Consider the following 19,080-nt stretch of genomic DNA (forward strand, 5'->3'; position numbering starts at 1 on the left):
TTTGGACAGCTCTCGCTGGCTCACCCTCACTGGGGAGCTTGGGGGAGGTATACCAATGTTTATTTTGTTGCTGAAGATCAGTTTAATGTCAAACACAACGAATTCAAGCAAAACTCACAGCTAGGAAAAAACCCTCTCTCTCCCTGGAATAGTAAAATTGTCATAGTAAAACTTCTGTGTTCACTTACAGGCATGTTTCTGAACTTTTTAAAGTGTAACTTTAAGAAGCTGCTTGGTGCTTTTTTATTTTTTATTTTTTTATTTTATTTTACTTTATTTTATTTTATTTTTCCCTTAAGGCACCTATCTCGAAAGCAGCTGCCTCTGTGAGAGATGGTACTTTGAGTGTCCAACATTTGACTTTGAGTGTCCAACATTAAGCTGACACTGGCATTTGCATGATTGCACTTAACTGAATATAGAGGGGAGAGATGTAAAAGTTCATGTTAATGGATTTAACTGTCATATATGTGAATTATGGTTTAAGTAGGGTATGTTGTTTGTGAAATATGGCCAGGTTTCTGCAATGATCAACAATACCTTGTTGATATTTTTTAGGTTACAGGCAGGAGAAGGCTTTGTACGTGCAGAAATACTCTCTGATGTGTTGAGAGCAACCTACAGGAGTCATTTGAAAATTAAAATTTGATGCTTGACATCCGGAGGAGATGGAGTGTCTTATGCATAAGTGGTTGCCTCTTTCCGTTTCAGACTCTCTCAGATATGTTGCTAATAGATTAAAATCAAAGTCATATGTGCTTTTTACTTAACTGAAAAGATTTGGCTAAATCTGCTTTATTAAATGGAACAAAAAAAATCCCCTGGAGCTTTATATCTAAACTAGCCAATCCATGCAGAATTGCAGGAGTGTAGTGTAGTATCTAAGAACAGCAAAATGACTAAAGGACTAAAAATTGTGTATTTTTCTTCAGTAAGAATGTGGATGTGCTTGGGCCTGCTCTCTTAAGTGTTTTTTATGGTTATTCTAGAACTTGTTGAATGTTGAGGTTCTTCTGGAAGCCTGTTATCCTGGGCAGCTCACCCAGCTTCATGCCAGCCTCCTATGAACTGGTTCTGTGGGCAAAACAGTCAACTATTTAATGCTTAAAGTACCAAGTGAATAGAAGGAGTTGATGTTTGTTGTTTTCAACAGTACCTGAGCTGTTTAATGCTCCTGCAGCCCCCAGAATGCCTCATAGATATTGAGCTTCATCACACCAATCAGAAAAGTAGATACCTTTCTTAGAAACCCTCTAAGTATTGCCAAGGTTGTAACACAGAAGAACGAAACAGAAGATATCCTTGATTAAAGCCAACATACACCCTGCCAGCATTATGACACAATGCTTTGCACATGCTTTTATTTCCCATTTACTTTTATTGGATTGTGGTTTTTGTAATAACAACGTGCATCTCTGCCAGTTTGTGCAAGAGAAGCAGTAAGCAGCCTGTCCTTTCTCTGGTGACAGTTCTGAAAAGATCAGCTGGGTCCTCATTTGCCTCTTGCATCTAATGCGAATCAGTCTTTATGCTTGTGCTTGTGAATTAGGGTAAGATTTTTTTTTTTGTACTGATGCTCGCAATTATGCCAAAATTCAAACAATTTTATGCTGTAAATAGTAAAAACTTGCTGAAAATGCTGCCTGAGATTGCCCAGCTCTGACTGTTTTTAATTAGTATTTGTCTTATTAATCTCTACTGTTACTTTCTGTCTAGGTTGAAGGCATGGTCTTGTTGGGGAGAGACAAACATACTTGTTGTTGGAAACTCCTGCTTTTATTCTTGAGTTGGCTTGGAAGATGGGAATGCCATGTACAGCATTATGTGACCCTGGCACTGCTAGGCTGAGGCTGTAACCCTTGCTGCTCTGCTCTCAGGAGCGAGAGACCCAAAGCTGCATTGTCCTGCTTCAGCTGCCAGGCTAGTCCATCATGGCAGCCTGTGCAGTTAGCAGGAGAAATGCTGTCAAAGAACTTTCCATTGCTCTTGCTCTTTTATTTGTTTGAAGTGCTGCATGAATTAGCAACAACGTTGTTCCAAGTTCTCATTTTTCACGTTTTCTTCTGGAATCTGGTTGTGATAGAAAGGAAGAGACTTTTACCCCCCAAAATGAGAAATTTCTTGAAGAGTTCGGGTTCCTTTTGTTATTGTGCAAGTCTCCATGTGACAGTTTTTCCTTGCAGTTTAAGTGTGTATGTTGCTCTTCCTGTGAGAAAAAGACTATGTTCTTACCCTGGACATCTTTTATAGTCTAGGTTAAGACTTGATAAGTCCTGACAAATGGTAGGATGGGATAGTGTTGGAATCAGCAATGATTGTAAGTTCTTACTTATCTTTTTTGTCCAGTGAGGTTTCATGAGTCAGACTGGGCTGTTGGGAGTTCCTTCTGAAGATGTACATGTTGGTTGAAAACCGTTCTAGTTCCCATCTTCATCTGAAGAGGTCACCTGGCATCCGATCTTGGTCTCTCTTTGTGGGTAAGAGCATAATATTCCTCAGTTTATTTCAGAGCTTGCTTTAAGGAAAGGAGGGTCACTTTCCTGACAGAGCCTCTAACAAGAGATGACTGTCTTTCAGGCATTTCTCTTTCAAGAAGAGGAATCATCATGCTTTGAACTTCTTTTGCATGGCCACTAAATGAGTCTGAAGTCTCCTCCTCAGTGTGATAGTTTCTCTGTGAGACTGATAATTTTTCGGTCTGTCATCTGCAGAACCTCAGAGGTTCATGGACAGAATTTTAAGGAAGTCCTGAAAGATCAAAATGAAGTTTATTATACACCATATAGCAATACAAATGTGGAGCTTCTGAAGGGGTTGTATCCTTATATTGAAAAACATCTAGGTTTTCAGAAACAGAAAAATGGGCAGTGGAGCAATGCTGGGGTTAGATACAGCAGGTGGTTGATAGTGAACTCTTTAACAGCACTGTGTGTATCAAAAAGGAAGTCATACAGGATGTTCTGAAAGGTTTCTATTTTTAAACACTACTGAATATGCAGAAAAAAAAATTGAGTGGTACTTAGGACCACACTGAGAGAGCTGGTGAGGAGAATGTGTCATATCCTACTTCCCAGCTGAGTAGATCCCATTGCAGTGACGCTACAACATTGTCATTGCTTTCAGTGATGTCGTCTTGTCAAACTCTCATCGAGACGAGATCTTTGCAGTTGCAGTGGTGCTCTGGGGCACAAGGCACTTTTCTACTGCTTCTTCCTCAGTGAGAGAAAGGAGCTGTCAGCTTCTGACACAATTTCATTGCAGAAGTTTTCTTCTGGTTCCACAGAGTGCCTGGAGGGGAAGAATAACCACTGTAGCTTTAGCATGCTCAAAGCTGTACTGTGCTCGAGAGGAAGTATGGTGTAATGGTTAAACTGAGAGTCTCTCTGCGGTTCTGTTCCTGATGCTGTCACAACCTTTTATTTCTGACCTCACCTCAGCCTCTGTGCTCTTTAGTGTCTTTGCATAATGGGAGGGGTTTTTTTATACTGAATTCTGAGAAAAATAACAGACTCTTTCATATATTGATCAATGTTGCAATCGCATTTGTCCCTTTTTTGAAAAGTGACGGACTTGGGAATATTCACGTGTTTTTCATCAGGGAATTTTAAATGGTTTGAGCTGCTTGTTTGTCCTAATTCTCTCTCCTCTTATCCTAGGAATAGCCTCCATAGGTTTGGCTGCTGCTTATTATAGTGCAGGTAATGGCCTATCTTTTCTTGAAGAATTGTTTATTTCCTGTTGATCTGTTTTTCATGCTGATGACTCCTCTCTGCAGCTTCTGTCTGGCCTTAAAAAGGCAGTCTAGGTACCTATCACACTTTGTGGTGTGAATATTAAAATCCAATAATAATTGTTGCCTGTGTATGACTTACTGTGTTGTAATGCTCTATTTCTTGCTCAGCCTCCCTTTCAATTTGCAAGAGTATTTTTAATAACGATATTTAGTTCTCTGTCTCATTTTGTACTTTCAGTGTGTTTAATAAATGTGATTAGCTGGTTCTCACAGCTCTCCTGGGAAGACATGATTGTTTGCTACCATAATGAAATTATTACCTTGCCTTTGCTGGAAGTGCTCTGTTTCTCTGGAAACTGTTAAATCATCACTGGCAGAGATTGCTCATAAAACACCTTTAGAGAACAGTCAGTTACTGCTGCTTCCTCCTCTCTCTGCAATAGAGCAGACTGCACCAAATGCCAGATATTCTGCTATCTATGGAATTTATCCTGCAGGCTGTCCTATGATTCTCTTGCTGCATCCTGTTAACGTTTAATTTTAAACCTTAATAGTGTATAGGAATATGCTACCAATATAATCAATGTATTTTTATTTTAAGAGCAAAGTCCAGTGAAAGCTGCTTGAGACACCAGCTATATCAACCTTTTTTTTTTGTTTTCTTAAGACATTGCAACAGTTTTCTGAACCAATACTGAGCACAGTTCTACTCTGCCTTCAGTAAAAACCCGAGTAAGCAACTTGCATGGGCTGCTGTATGTAAACGTTTACAGGACATAAAATGCAAATGTTTGCTTGTCAAGAGGGCTGACTGCTTCCTTTTATGAAGGAACATGTTTGCTTCAGTGAATTTCCATTGTCCCTCACCCTTGTCCTCTTGCAGCACAAATATTTGGTGGTTGAGAGCAGGTTGAGAGTTTTGTGGATACCTTTCAAGATGCTTTTGCTTTTAGAGAAGAGAAAGATGTGTAGTGATGTTACAACCTTGCCAATAATACATATACTTACTTCTGCATGGTTTGGAGTAGAGTGTAGATGGAGTCTTTGAAAAATGTGGTTTTTATCCTGGGAGAGAGCTGTAAAATAGCTTGTGTTACCACTAAAGGCTAAAATGTTGCATCACAGAAACCTTTTTTCCTTTTGTTGCCTTTAAAGGGCACATGTTACTTTTAAAACTAACTGTTTGACTATCAAAGAAGGAAAAAAAACCTCTGAATTTGTGCCTTTTTTTGCGTTGTTCAGACAGCTTGGCATGGAAGCTTTTCTATATGGCTGGGTGTTTCTTTGTGGCAGCGCAGAATCTGGAGCAGTGGGAGGTAAGATGCTGAACTTGGGAAATGAGGTTGTGCTAGTTAGGAACAGTTGGTAGATGCTGATTTCAGCAGCCTCATGTACTTGTTCAGTCCCAACAGACAAGTTATGCTTTTGGTTTTGAGGAAACCCTTTGGGGTTGTTATATTAGGACTAGAATTAGGGCAAGAATTAAAAAAAATCCCTACACAAGCATGAAAACATGAAACTAAAGAGTGTTTTTTAAGGGGAGATTTTCCCCAAACTGTTTTGTGGCCTTTTCTTCCTCTTAAATAGAAGAGGGAGAAAGAATAGTACATTCAGCTGCTTACAACATGATTTTTTACTTGCTGTTCTAACTGATGACAGAATGACCATTAAATAGGGTAGCTCTAACCTTCCACGTTACTCAGCTGTTTTCCACTGGGAAAAGAGTGGTGTTTGTGAAACTGGTTTATAATCTTCTGGATGTTGATTTGTTGGGAGTTGGAGAGCAATAACCCATTATATAGGCTTGTCACCTTACTGACCTGAGTTGTTATTAGAATAAGCAACCTACACGAGACATCCTCTTTTCATCAACTGTCAGGGATATTTTAAATCTAGTGTAAGCCTGGCCCATATAGCACAACACTGGAATTGTGGTGGAGTTAGTGAAAAGTATGACTAGAACTTGATGTTCACTGTGTGCTTATACTGTAGGCCAAATTCATACACCAAAAGTGAAATTACAAGAGCTCCAAGTTAGTGTTCTAATTTGATTCCAGGCAAAGTTTTTATTACATAAAGAATGTGACAAGAGATGGAATGAAACCTGGTTTAACTTCCTTCTAGAAGTAACACAGAAGGTATGGTAAAGTCCCTGTTAAAGCCAAGAGCAAGACTGTGATTTTTGCAGTCTTGTAATGGAGGAATGTCTCTAAAATAGCTATTTGTTTTTCTGTGTTATCAATATTATTTTCCCATATAACTATTTTTATTTTACTTTGAAGCATAGCTACTGATGGTGTTTTTAAGAAAAATCTTGATTTTTTTATTTTTCAATTCTACAGGAAGCTGTATTTGATAAGAACAAGGGAACAGTCTGCCTAAAAACATTCAATCTTTACAAAAAAATACTGACCTTCTCAAAAGGAGGCAATGAACAAGGTGAGACAGCAGTATCTGTGGTAGCAAATGCGGTGAGCAGACAGAAGAAATGTGTACATGCCCATTTAATAAGCTTCTCTGGAGCTCTGTACTCAAGTTTGTGACATTTATTTCTGGATCTGCTTTGTTCCCAAGCAGCAGAAGTAATAATCTGTCTCTGAAAACCTAATTTTCAGGTTAGGATGCTGAATGCATCTTGTTAGTTATTTTAATCCCAGGTAACTAGGTTTACACTTTGCTTTCCATAATAGTCTTTGCTATTCCTTCAGGATGTTGATGTGCAGGTTTGTATGTCCCTTGGCTAGCCTGCTCTGCAGGTGGGACTGGTAAAAAACTTAAAATTTTGGATCCAGGTGTTGAGATTTCTGTAATCTAATCTGGTTTTGGTAGCAGGCAAATCTTCAGACATCATATGTAAGCAGACATATTGTATCTTGCAGATATATCATATGCATTTGAAAGAGCATATTCAGTAGTCTCAGCTTAATGCAATATCTCATTTCCTTTTTCTTCTGTTACTTTCTTCTTGGAGTAACAGAAGCTGGCTGAGTCACTGTGAGACAAGATCTCCACTGGAAACTGAAATAGGATCCTCTTCAAAGTCACTTTTTTTTTTTTTTTAAATTCTACTTTCTAGTCTAAATCAAACCAACTCTCAATACACCTAGAAAACTGACAAAATTTGGAATATCCTTAAGCTGAATTGTTTTTTAAACAGTTCATTTTGGAGATGGAAGATGAGAGATGTATAAAGAAAGATGTTTAATGTTTCTAAACTTTTCTTTAGGATGTGTTTATATCCTGGAGAGCTGAGCACATCTCTTCCTGAGAGGTTATTTGGTAGTATCTGTTTCAAGTACTGCTAATGTGGGGATGCAGAGATCAGCAGATGCTTTGAACAGTTAAATCTTTCAGTGTTTCATCAATCTCAGTAAACTTAACACCTATTTACCTACTCTTTACAGAAAAATAGTTAAAACTGTCATTAAAGTGGGAAACATAAGTAATAAGCTAATGGTCCCCAGTTCCTGGGAGGCAGTATATCTTGTTTCTTAGGGCCTATACCAGCTAATATGTGCTGCAGCCTCTCTGTGTTTGTTTTGCCTGAATAGCTCAGTGATTGCTATTGCAGGACTATCCCCAGTGTAAGGGACAAGAGCAATAGTACGAGTCCCAGTCATGCAATCACTGGTGGCACTGCTGAGAGTTTACTGGATGCTAATGGACTACTTTATTTTCCACATCTGTTTCCAGTAGTGGCTCTGCTGAATGAGATCCGGGATGTGAACGTGGAAGAGGAGATGGTGCGGTATTTTGGGAAGGGTTATCTGATCGTGCTTCGATTTGTCACTGGATTTTCACACCCACTGACTCAGAGTGCAGTGTTGGGCTGTAGAAGGTGCAGTGTGAATTTCTTTGTCATTGGAATCTGTAAAGTGGGAAATGCCAGTCCCATGGGTCAGTGATTGCCAACTATTGAGACTCATCTTAGCTCCATTTTCATACTTGCTGATATGACCTTATGTTACTCAATTTAACTTTAAACACTTTAATGCTTTCAGTTGCAGAAGTTTGGGTAACACCATGTCCCATCAGGAGGACTGATCATATTTAGATACCCAAGATCCCTTCAGTGGTGCATATCTGCTGTAGAGACCTTCACTAGCTCAGCTGTGCAATGGCAGAGGGGACTAATTCTATTTTGCATGTATTTATCAGTTAACAGGATTTATTTTAAGCATCCATAATAAAGAATCTTGCAGTAGGAACTGTGGGAAAAGGATTGGTTTGTTCTCATGTGGAAGTAATGGCTTGGCTTGATACACCTTCACAAGTAGGATGCTGCCAGTCACACTCTTATGCCATGTGTTGACTGGCCCTTCGAACAGTTTTTCTCAAGAACTGGCGTGCCTGTTCTTGTCTTGTCAACACCACAGTTCCTTTAATTCTTACACTGTTTTTTTTCTTTCCGCAGTGATGTGGAAGCAGTTGCCAAACTTGTTACTAGTTTTCTGGAACTGGACAGAGTAGAAAGCCCAGAAGATCTCTCTCAGAGCAGTGAAACAGAGGCTAGTGATGCAGATGAACCACAGGATAAGTACTAATAGTCACCATGAGCTGAATAAAGCAGAGCCTTTTAAACATCTGGAAAATATACGGATTATTCTTCAGAAAAAGAAATCCCTCACAGTCTTGACCTGGGCGTTTCTCCACGTGCGCATTTACAATGGGAGGAATCTGTCTTAGGGCACCTTTCTTAGTGCTGAACTGCTTCAAGATCCCTGCTCACAGTATTGCTCTTGTAGAGTCCAAAACAAATTCTGTTTTATTTGCTCCTTTGACTTAGTTCATGCAAAAGCCATTCTGGCTTTTGAACTTTGTCAGCTCATCAAACTTACCTAGGAATAGTTATTTATTAATTAATTGGTCTGAAATAATTTATTGTTTTCCCATTAATGAAGTGGAGACAGAGATGTAAACTTCCACTTACTGCAAATGTCTGCAGGTACAGTGTATGAAATGTAGAAGACCTGAATTTGTCACTCATAACACAGTGCTTTGAGGCTTTTCTTGAAATGTTATAACTGACTGAATATATTGCTAAATTGGTTATAAGCAGCTTAATATATGCAATTAGGTGATGCAGGATAGTGGCATTTTTACATTCTGTGCTACTGACTTGCCATTAGATTCCAGTGGAAATGAATGTTTGGGTGACTGTCTGGAACTGTAAACATCAGGTTGATCAACTTGTTATATTGTCTTACTTCTCTTAGACTTGCCAAGGAGACATAAATAGTAAAAAAAAAAAAAAAAAAAAAAAAAAAAAGATCATGTTGATACGTTGATGATTCAACATCTTTGGGGTGTTCTAGCTTAATCCTGTTCTGCTTAACTTCTGGGCATAGACTACCCCAAGATAGAATAACTTTTTTTTTTCTAGACCTCAATATTTGCTATTTTACCTGTGTATTTAGAAAGGAAGAAAACCACAATTGTTACTTTAAGTAGGGAAAAGACTGATGTCAAACATGGCAGCCTAAATTTGTTTAGTATTTCCTCACTTGAAATGATACCTAAGTGCTAAATAATAACTTATTTTTTTTTTTAAGACAGCTGGGATAGATCCAATATTTGACTTGCACTCATGTTTTACTCCAGGTGTGTGTAGTGTCCTCTGTTCTGACCAGTGGTTTCACAAATGGTTAAAATATGAACTTCCCAAGATTTTTTTTTTTTTTAAGTAAAAGCTACCTCTGTTAGTCAACATGTTCTATCTAGAACTAAAACTCCATCATGCCTGCATCAACTTGTCAGTACAAGAAAAAAGTTGTAAAGAACTGAAAGTTCCTTTAACATGCTAAAACTGCTTGTATTAAAGTTCACTAGGTTTTATTTAGGAATTGTATGGTGTTAAGACCTGAATTAGAAAATATTTACACAGTTACTTCTAGGAGATCTGAATGGGGTGCACAGTAACTGTGTGGTCTGCTTTCATGTTTGGCCAGCAGCAAATGTCTTCTGGCAGCACTTTCTTTGGGACTTAAAAACCTGCATTCTTGTTTCCAAGCACTCTACCTCTACAGAAGAGAAAGCTCTGAAAAGATTTAATGTCTGGTTGTGTGTTCCAGCTATATCTGAAACTAAGCACGTGCTTATCTGACCAAAGAAGAGGTTGTACCAGGATTTCACTTCCAGCCATTTAGACCCAGTATGTGAGCTGTGAGACAAAGCTGCTCTTACACTGTGATTACCCTTTCAGTCCAACAGCAACAGGGATGTAGCTGCTGATGCAGCCTGACTGCAGCACAGAAATGAGCCTATTTCTATTAAGGCCTATTTCTATTAAATAAGGAATGAAACTTGTAATCACATCAGGTATCAAAGCAGACCTCTGCCAATAGACATGCTTGTGAAGTCCTCTTGAGTGGTGGGCTAATCGTGTGGCTTCCAATCTCCATGCCACATAACTGGAATTGGCAAACTGTTATGCACAAATGTGGGAATTCACTAAATTTGGCCTTTATTCTGAAGCAAAGCTGTAAGCTAAGAATAATTATCAAACCAATTTTAAAAAAATATTGCAGGAAGTAACACTTTGAGTTCTTCATTTAAATCCACTCTAATATATATCCCAGGTGACACTCATTTTGGTGAGAGAACTAAGATTGGGAATTTGGAGAACTCCCTTTCTGCTGCCTGCACTGTATAAAATGAAAATGTGAAGTGTTCTAAGGACTAATAATAAGAAATACTGAAAAAACTAGAGTATTTAATAGTATAACGCAAGCAAAAGAGCTCAACCTGCAGATAACTGCAGTTTTTTAGCAAGGGTATTCAGAGGGAGTATGTGGTATGGATGTGCATTATGCTTAATATTCTGAGCCCACAAATTTGACCATTAAATGGATTAAATGGACAAAACTACCTGTATTCAATGTTAGCTACACTGGGTTTCTTTTGTATTTCCATGAGTCCTACCATTCCATGGAAGATAGAAACCACAGTGTGGTTTTTCCAGTTAAAAATCAGTTTTGGAAAGGTACATCTATTGATCTAACCCTGTGCTGCACTATGTGCCCTGCTTCTGCTGAGCTCTTTTGTGCATCCAGCTTGCTGTACATTCTTGATGTTAGTAAGGTTTATACTTACAGACTATGCAATGTCATTATACAGAGACTAAAACAATGTAAGGAAAATTGAGAATCCCTAGAAAGGGGAATGACCTATTAGTAAGACACAACATCTGTGAAATGAGTTGCATTTTGAGTTGATGTTCAATGAGCATCTCTTTAAAGATGTAGTGTCCCCCTCACACCTCGGTATCCTGCTGATGGCAGGCTGCAGGGGGATGACTGCTGGCGTGCACTGTGGGTGGAGGAGGAATATTTTTGACTCCTCAGTCTTTCACTTGCAGCAGCTGGTGTAATCCTGCCTTGTACCATTTCCATGTTGCATTTGGCAGCTCTGTGGCCTTACAAACGAGTATAGTTTCAAATGGGAACCCGAGTTGTGTAGACTGAGCTAATGTAAAAAGGGATGGAGTAAATTCTTCAGATGCTGTGGGTTCTGCCCGTGGGCTGTGCATCAGGCACTGCTGGCTGGGAGGTGGAGCTGGGAACTGACTGTGATGCAGTGCAGGTAAAAAGGACTTGGATGCTGTACACAAATGCGTATCGCAGGCTGATGTGTATTTCTCTTGTTCCAGGTTTTGAGCTTCCTATCTTCAAAAAATGTTTGTCTTTTGTCCCTAGAAGACACAGCCAGATTTTCATGTTTTGCAGTAACTATGTGCATGGAAAATTAACTTTCAAATTGTAGCTGACGTGGATTTGGTTCCGGTAATGTCTGTGGGCACCTCAGCAATGTGATGTAGCTTGAAGGAACCATTTAGAAGAGCAGGTGCTAACTCAGGACAGGTTGTGGTCTTCCCTCTTTCCACCAGTCTTCTCTCTGATCCTCTTTCCTTGCTACTTTTCACCATTTTGCTGAAGGCTTTTTTTGGATGGTTTTCCTCACTTCTCTTGGGCCTGGCAGAGTGAAAGGCCCAGGAAACGCAGCCTTGTGTGTGCCTGATGTAAAGTGGCTCGTACTGAAAGGAATGATGTGAGACTAGTTTTGGTTAGGAAGTTAGGTACTACTAGAGATTGAAAAAAAAAATGTCCACTGATAAAATCAACTTTGATAACTTGTTTTGTGTCACTGTAGTCTTTTTTACTGATTTCAATTAAAATGTATTAAAATATTGATGGTACTCTAAACTACCACTGAAGGAGTTAATGGGGGGGAGGACAGAGTACAGGAAGCCCAAATACCTTGTTCCTTACTGACTCTGCTTTCACTCTTTTACAGCAGTCCAGCTTTCGATTTCAAATAAGCCAATATAACCAACTCTCCACTGGTAAATATATTTGCATTTTCCCCCCCTTTAAACCAAACCAACAAGCCACATGTGAGAGGGGAAAAAAAGGCATGTTTCCATGAACGCACAAACATTTTGAGTATTAAAGGATTTATTAAAGTAAAATAAATTAAGATCCTGTTTAGTCCAAGGTATATGACTTCTGTAATTAAGATATACATAGCAATTGCTTCTTTTTAGATAAAAATCTGCATGTGGACCTAACTCCTGTAGCTCTCATTAAAAAAGTTAAAGATTTGTCTTATGCTGTATTCTTTCTACTTTTTGTATCTAGAGCTACACTAATTTTATAAAAGATTGTTCCAAGATTTCAATACCTGTGCTTCAAAAATAAGACTTTCAAGAAAGCTGTAAATGAAGCAAACAAGTAAAGCATATTTTGAATATTCATGGGAGTGTACGTAACTACCAGACTTTTCCATTGTTTCCCCTCATGGTGATTATTGTAATGCTCCAGTTAAGTCCACAAAAATATATTGCTATACATTATTAGAAGTTCAACATTAAAGCAGAATAAAACTTAGCATTTTCCCCCTCATAGTCAATAGACTTCAGTCAGGCTTCCAATTTGTATGAACCTGCAGTCTCAGGTTTTACATACTTTATTTTTATTTATTTATTTTTAAGTGACTGGGATGGTGCTTTTCTGTGGGGATGAAACTACACTTAGCTTAGATGATGCTTTGGTAAAAAGTCAAGAAGCCCCATGTGTTAAGGCAGTTTTCCCTCAAAATCCAAGTGTCACCTCCACTACTGCCAACAAGCCCCTTTTCTACAGCTTCCTCTTGCTCTGTACTGTGATGGTGTGTGTTCTTTCATACCTCTGCTGGAACCTGGGGAGCATCCAGACAGCAGTTCCTTGCACAGAGTGCTGCAAAAACCTGGATGTTAATTTCCTGATTTCAAAGCTGTATTTAAGACCAATGGTTTTATGTATTTCAAAGACTGAAAAAGTCCCAAACAAAATTTGGAACAAATTAACTGCTGTATGCTGTGGAAGGGTTTGTCATGATGGAAGGGCAGGTCACATCTCTGAACACAGCTGAAAGGAGGAGGAGTCACAGTACAGATCATAAGGACCTCAAGCATGTTTAAAGTATCCTAAATCTTTCTTTTTATGGAAAGTGCAAAGGGAGAACGTGCTGACTACTGACTAGAGTAGAACTCGTGGAACATTTCCAGGTCATTCTTACATAACAAAGTCTATTACTACAAATACTGAATTTGGAAGAAACTGGGTTTTTTTCCTGCCTTGTAAGAAAGCTGAGTTCTGACTCACTCCTGCATTCTCTTATGCAAGGGGAGCAAATCTGACTTACAGGGTGGGTGATTTAAGGCTCAGCAATGCATGAAGACAGAATTAAAACAGAATTGAAGTTTAATAATACTAATAAATTTATGCTTTCAGGTCACTTTTGTTTAATTGCAGTTTTTGCTTCAAGAGTTAAGATGACAAACTAGCTCTATGACTAGTTGCAGATTTCCATGTTTTCCCATGTAACAAGACAGCCTAATTGAATGGAAAGGCACCTAATTTTGTGCTTTTATTGCTTTATCTAAATCATCCACCACTTCCTGCAGCTTCTGTAGGCTGGGATGGACGTTCTCTTCCATCCACTCCTCTACAGTACACTTGTAGAAAACTTGCTCCATGGCTGCTTGGAGGTCTTGCACCACAGCATTCCACTTGGAGAGAAGACTAAGCACAAATTGGAAGGAAGAAACAATCACATTCACAGCTGAGCTCTGCCTCGAGGGAGGGTTAGCTTAGTGGGCCTTTTAAAGGGAGTACAGTCCTTAAAATGACTTTGCAGGAAAAGAAGCATCTATTACAAAAGCTCAAGGGACTTGATTTTGTGCAGATGGCAAAAGGTTGATGCTGTTTGTGTTTAAGTACCATTACTCTTGGCACTTTTCTTATGCAATGACTTTTGAAGTACAGAAATATGAGCTCAAAAAAACAGTATATACACTTTAACTGTAACTGAAACCCACTGTGAGACTTGCTGGGAATTTAATTCTGTTTTTTATCAGCCTGAATAGATGCAGTTGGATGTTCACTTTATCATAGCAAAAAATGTATATAAATTAGCCATTTAGAATGAATTGGCATCATCTTTAGGACGAGTTCTCAAAAGCACGTGCAGTGACAGGGAGTTGGGGAAAGGGGTCTGGTTTTATTCCAAGCCCTGCCTGGAAACTGGCCCATGCTGAGCTCCTACGCTGAGGCTAAGAACTTCTTGTAATAGGCACCAGGTTTTTAAGATATAGATATATATATATATGTATTATAGTATACATAAGATATGGAGGAGTAACTCCATATACAAAGAAGAGTTTTCCAGACACCGATTTTGTACTAGTATTCTGTTCAGCAGAAGGCAGACAAAGATAAACATGCTCTTCTGTTTAAAACCATATTATGAATACTTCATATAATTTGATTTCCACTGATGGCTTTGAAGTAATTTTAAAAAGAGGCAAAGACTCAAAACTATATGTACTTAAGTGCCCAAAATATGACAGACTTTATTTCCATGATAATGCAAAATAAATGGTGTTACCTTACTGCATCTGGCTGAAAGTGATGCATTATTATAGGATGAATAATCTTCCTTTTTCTGTGGTAGGGGCTAAACCAGCCTGTGACATATCTGAAAATGAATGTTAGTGTGAGCAGTTTTTGAAGCAGCAGTGACATATGTGTCTGTAAGCTGACAGGGAGGCTTTAGCTGCACTTTTCCTGCACAAATAGAAATAATGCTTAAGGAATAAGAAAATTTAAGTCTGCATATCTTTGGAACTAGCTTATAAAAGACTGTTCTTGGCAGATAAGAATAACTGATCATCTGTTACAATTTAAGTTTCATTTCAAGCTTCTTTTTTTTTGGTAACCATACCATTAAAAAAAATCATTTTAACTTTAAATAACAGTAAAATTGAATTCAGGAAAGAACTCGATTCTTTAAATAAGACAGCACACAGTGTTGAGGAATTCTGCTGAAATACTTTGAATTTGCATCTAAGTATTACGTTCTGCTGAGGTGTCAATATGTAGCGATGTGATGCCTCAAATGTAGAGCTGGATGTTAAATCACTTTAATTGGAGTTATGCTCCAATTTGAGGTGATACAGCTCCCACACTCCTGCAGACAGCCAGAGAATCAACATAAATCTTATTACCTGTTCCTTTCAAGAAGTTCATCCACTGATGACTTGAGGTAGAAACTAACTTGAGTCACAAGCGTAAGGATGTTGCTCCCAGGAAAGGTTCCCAAACTCGTGCTGTCCAAAGAGGATCTGTTAGTTTCTGAACTTACCACACCATGACAAACATCTGAATCCCACAGCTGGAATTTTACCTCATGAAAGTATCAGTTTCCAGGTTGGACATTCCCAGGAGCTTTTCCACATTTTCTTTAATCTTTTCAGAATAGCCACCTGGTAGAAGACAGTGGAAATAAGTAAAAGGAGCCTAAATAACCATCGTGTTCATAAAAGAGCATTCTTCTGGAGAACTTTGCATTGGCTTAGTAGTTCTCCTTGGATTAAGATTTTTTAAAAGGTAAAATGGAAATAGAACAAGGAAAAAAACTTGGTGGTGGGAGGAGTACATTGTCTTTCACACAATTGTCTTGTGCTAGGTAAAGCACTTACTAGCTATAAGCTTTCCATTCAGTGTGCTGAATATTTTTAGTGCCTTGCTTAAAAACAAGTAAGTTGTGGGATTTTTATTTTGAAAATAAGAAATGTAGAAAGTAAAAAATAAAAATTCTATTGGCAACTGCCTGCAAAGAAACCAGAAACTACAGGAAGTATTTTACGAGTCTACTACCTAGATCAGTTTTAAGAAAATTGATTAGTTAAAACAACTTTTACATGTAGACAAGATCTAAATCTAAATGAAACGTCTCATTTATATACTAGCAGTGTTTCAAACCAGTTTCAAAAGCAATTCAGCTACATAATTTATTTTTTTTTTAGTATAAGCATGAAGCTTGTGACCATTTATAGGTTAAAACATAATAAATTATTAGTATACTGTGGCTGTTTTTAAAAGGCCAAGAGGCTTCTCTGCTCCCGTATCACAAACATGCAATATGTATAATTTATAGTTCATAGTTCAGACCATGATCAGATAGTCAAACCACCTCAAAATATAGTAAGCCTGTGCCAACCTTAGGGCAAGGTCACTTCACTCTTGTGCTAGGCATTAGCTGAGAGAGAATAAAGTTGTCATTGTACCATTCTTTAGTGCCTGCAGACATACAGCCAGTGATGGAATTGCCACAGGGAGAAGCTCACACAAAACAGAGAAGTGATCATACCTAAATAAAGAATTATTCATTAATTAGACATTTTAGTGTCAGAACAGGGGGAAGTCTTAATGTTTCAATCACTACAAATCAAAGAGCTTTAGAATTATCAGTTTCTGACTCAGAGAAAGGACCTTCCATCTCTGAAACGCCAAGTATTCCTGTTTTACTGAAGAGAACAGATAATCAAACAAATTACTTCCTCAAGCCAGTTAAGGTCAGATATTAGAATTCAGCTCTGGTATTCCCTCAGACCTCCTGACTTGCATAAAAACCTCTTACTCCTTCATTATTACATTAACAAAGTCTTCTCTCTTACGCTACTTCATTCTATTTGAATTCACATTAGATACTCAGATGTACACCATGCACTGTGTTAACAATGCCTCCTATAAGCAGTTCAAGGTGGCACAAAGTATGTTCAAGCCTTCAAATCCAATCTGCTATTGTTGGTGTCTGCCAAAGCAATTGCTCCTGCTGATTAATGCTGTAGCAGTTCCCTGGAACTCTGAAATCCACCCTTCACAGTCAGTAGGTGAGGCCCAGCAGGAAGGATCGCAAAGTTCCCTTCTAAATCCCCACTGTACCTCTTAGGGAGTTTTTGGGTGGAAGTTTGCTTCCATGTCTGTTCCTTGGAACCACTTAAAAAGATGCTCCTTACCTTTGCCAGCCGGTCAGCGCGATACCTTCAAGGACATCAGCGGGGCTAGTGCTTGCCACTTTCAGCCACTGAAGATGGTTCTTTAAATGGTGTCCGATAAGCGTTAGAGACTGATTCACCCCAGTAGCTCCTTTAAAAGCACTAGCAAACCACACCTTGGAGAAGCCACATCTATGATACTTCTCTATGAGATGCACTGAAATAAGACACAAAAGAACACTTACAGGACAAGTTTCTCTCCATTTTCAGCCTCGACTGTAATGCCCCAATTAACAGGAACCCAGGCCCAGTTACAACAGGCTGCTGAGCCTTGTCCTATCAAGTTCTGAGCATCAGCAAGGATGGGAGATTTGACATGCTCGCTGAGGAACCTCTTTCAGTGTTGGACTGCCCTCCTCTTCATGTGCCCAGTTACCCTATTCCATTCCCTTGAATTGCTAAACTGCTTCAGTGCTAAGAACTGAGGGTATGTAACAAGCAAGCACAGCATCTGACAACTGATTCTTCTTTCAACAAAGAAAAATTCATATGCATGTTAGATGCCTGATTGATTCTCTTATGGGAGCCTTCAGGAGTTTTTCCTTTGAATTCTATAAATGTATGAAGCCTTGAAATTCTTTGTAGAGATTCAATCACAGAATCACAAAATGGTTGAGGTTGGAAGGGACCTCTGAAGGTCATCTGGTAAAACCTCTATGCTCAAGCAGGGACTCCTAGAGCACATGAACCAGGATTTTGTCCAGATGTTTTTTGAATATCTCCAGGGAGGGAGATTCCACACCCTCTCTGGGCGGCCTGTCCCAGTGCTCAGCTCAGTGTTCAATATGGAGCTATCTGCTTGTGAGAAACCTCTCCATCTCCCACCAGTGATTCCATAGCCCTGTTGAAAAGAATTAAGCAGCAAACAATGCAAGTCCTTCACGGGAGAAGCATAAATAGAAAAATAAACAGCAACTATTATATGAGATCAAACATAGGCTATGTCAGCACTATTAAAGCAATAAAAAGCAATTTAACAAAAACAGAATATTTTGGTGTCCAACTAAGGTATGTTTTAATCATACTATTGTTTTGTCTATTTTGCTTAAGAAGTAACAAAGCTCTTTACTTCTAAGCAGCTCAGCAGAGAAGTACAAACCTTTGCCCTCCACATCGAGGTCCGCTGCATAGTCCCAGATCATTGGCTGCACAAGCTGTGGGACCCCAGACTCTGAAAGGAACAGAGTTCTTCTGAGTAATGGGAAACAGCCAGTTAAAAGTGAGAACTAAGTATATATTATTGGTGCAGTAGCACATGACTGGAACTACCTATGGCTTGTCACTAGAATTCTTCAGGTGCAGAGTAAGCGCCCACGGGTATTGTCAGCCTGGCCAGGGCTTTGAACATGTGAGTTCACATGTCAGGGGCCACTAAGTCCTTAGACATCTTGAAACCACTAATATGGATCAACAGTGACAGTTCATGGGAGATCCCATTCATCCCAAACCCATCTCCTTAGTTTGAATCTATCAGTATAACCTGCTGGCTTGAACTGGTGGAGCTGCAAACTGTACCTGCAAGATTTCAGCTAAATCAGGTTTAGCTTCAAATCCCTTTATAATCAACTTCCTGACTAATTTTAAACACAAAAACCTGACCCCTAGAGAAAGTGCAGTAAATCATACAGAAATTCAGTATTTGAACTGCATCACATTTTAATCTGTTTAGTCTGTTACTGCCTGTGGCAGTAGAGTGCACTTAGCTAGATGCTGCTGTGCTGCTTTTGTGGAAACTGCACAATTCCTGTCTGCATTTTTTTGGATGATTTCCCATTATTAAAGCCATGAAGAGGTCAGTCACTGCTGCAGGAGCTGCACACCTCTTCGTGGTATTGTCTAAATCTGTTTAGAGCAGGAACATAAGGTGGCTCTGAAAATGCTGGAACTCTGTCTATACTATGACTACTCAAACTTTAGCAGTGGATTAATATTCTTCAACGAAGAAGACTCGTGACTTCCAGGTCTTGGA

The 19,080-nt window shown here is 38.9% G+C and overlaps 2 protein-coding genes across 3 annotated transcripts; one reads left to right on the forward strand and one right to left on the reverse strand.

Moving 5' to 3' along the window:
• Positions 1-2,350: 2,350 nt before the first annotated feature.
• CYBC1 (cytochrome b-245 chaperone 1) lies at positions 2,351-8,453 on the forward strand. 2 transcript variants are annotated; one of them, XM_010168143.1, is made up of 6 exons: positions 2,351-2,477; positions 3,657-3,698; positions 4,976-5,049; positions 6,076-6,172; positions 7,427-7,571; positions 8,148-8,453. In XM_010168143.1, the coding sequence occupies exons 1-6, from the start codon at positions 2,393-2,395 to the stop codon at positions 8,275-8,277; spliced, it is 573 nt and encodes a 190-aa protein (XP_010166445.1). In that variant the 5' UTR covers positions 2,351-2,392; the 3' UTR covers positions 8,278-8,453. The 2 variants fall into 2 exon arrangements, with proteins under 2 accessions (XP_010166445.1, XP_010166446.1); XM_010168144.1 differs by lacking the exon at positions 3,657-3,698 and having other exon boundaries at positions 2,393-2,477.
• A 5,135-nt stretch (positions 8,454-13,588) lies between these two features.
• HEXD (hexosaminidase D) lies at positions 13,589-18,302 on the reverse strand (the record flags this gene model as incomplete). The annotated part of the gene is made up of 7 exons (XM_010168145.1): positions 13,589-13,794; positions 14,660-14,749; positions 15,279-15,380; positions 15,458-15,536; positions 16,341-16,423; positions 17,073-17,268; positions 18,211-18,302. Coding segments are annotated over 7 exons (811 nt in total), but the record flags the coding sequence as incomplete, so codon positions are not given.
• Positions 18,303-19,080: the final 778 nt, after the last annotated feature.

Source organism: Antrostomus carolinensis, unplaced genomic scaffold, assembly GCF_000700745.2.
Source record: "Antrostomus carolinensis isolate BGI_N321 unplaced genomic scaffold, ASM70074v2 scaffold21375, whole genome shotgun sequence".
NCBI classification, from domain to species: Eukaryota; Metazoa; Chordata; class Aves; order Caprimulgiformes; family Caprimulgidae; genus Antrostomus; species Antrostomus carolinensis.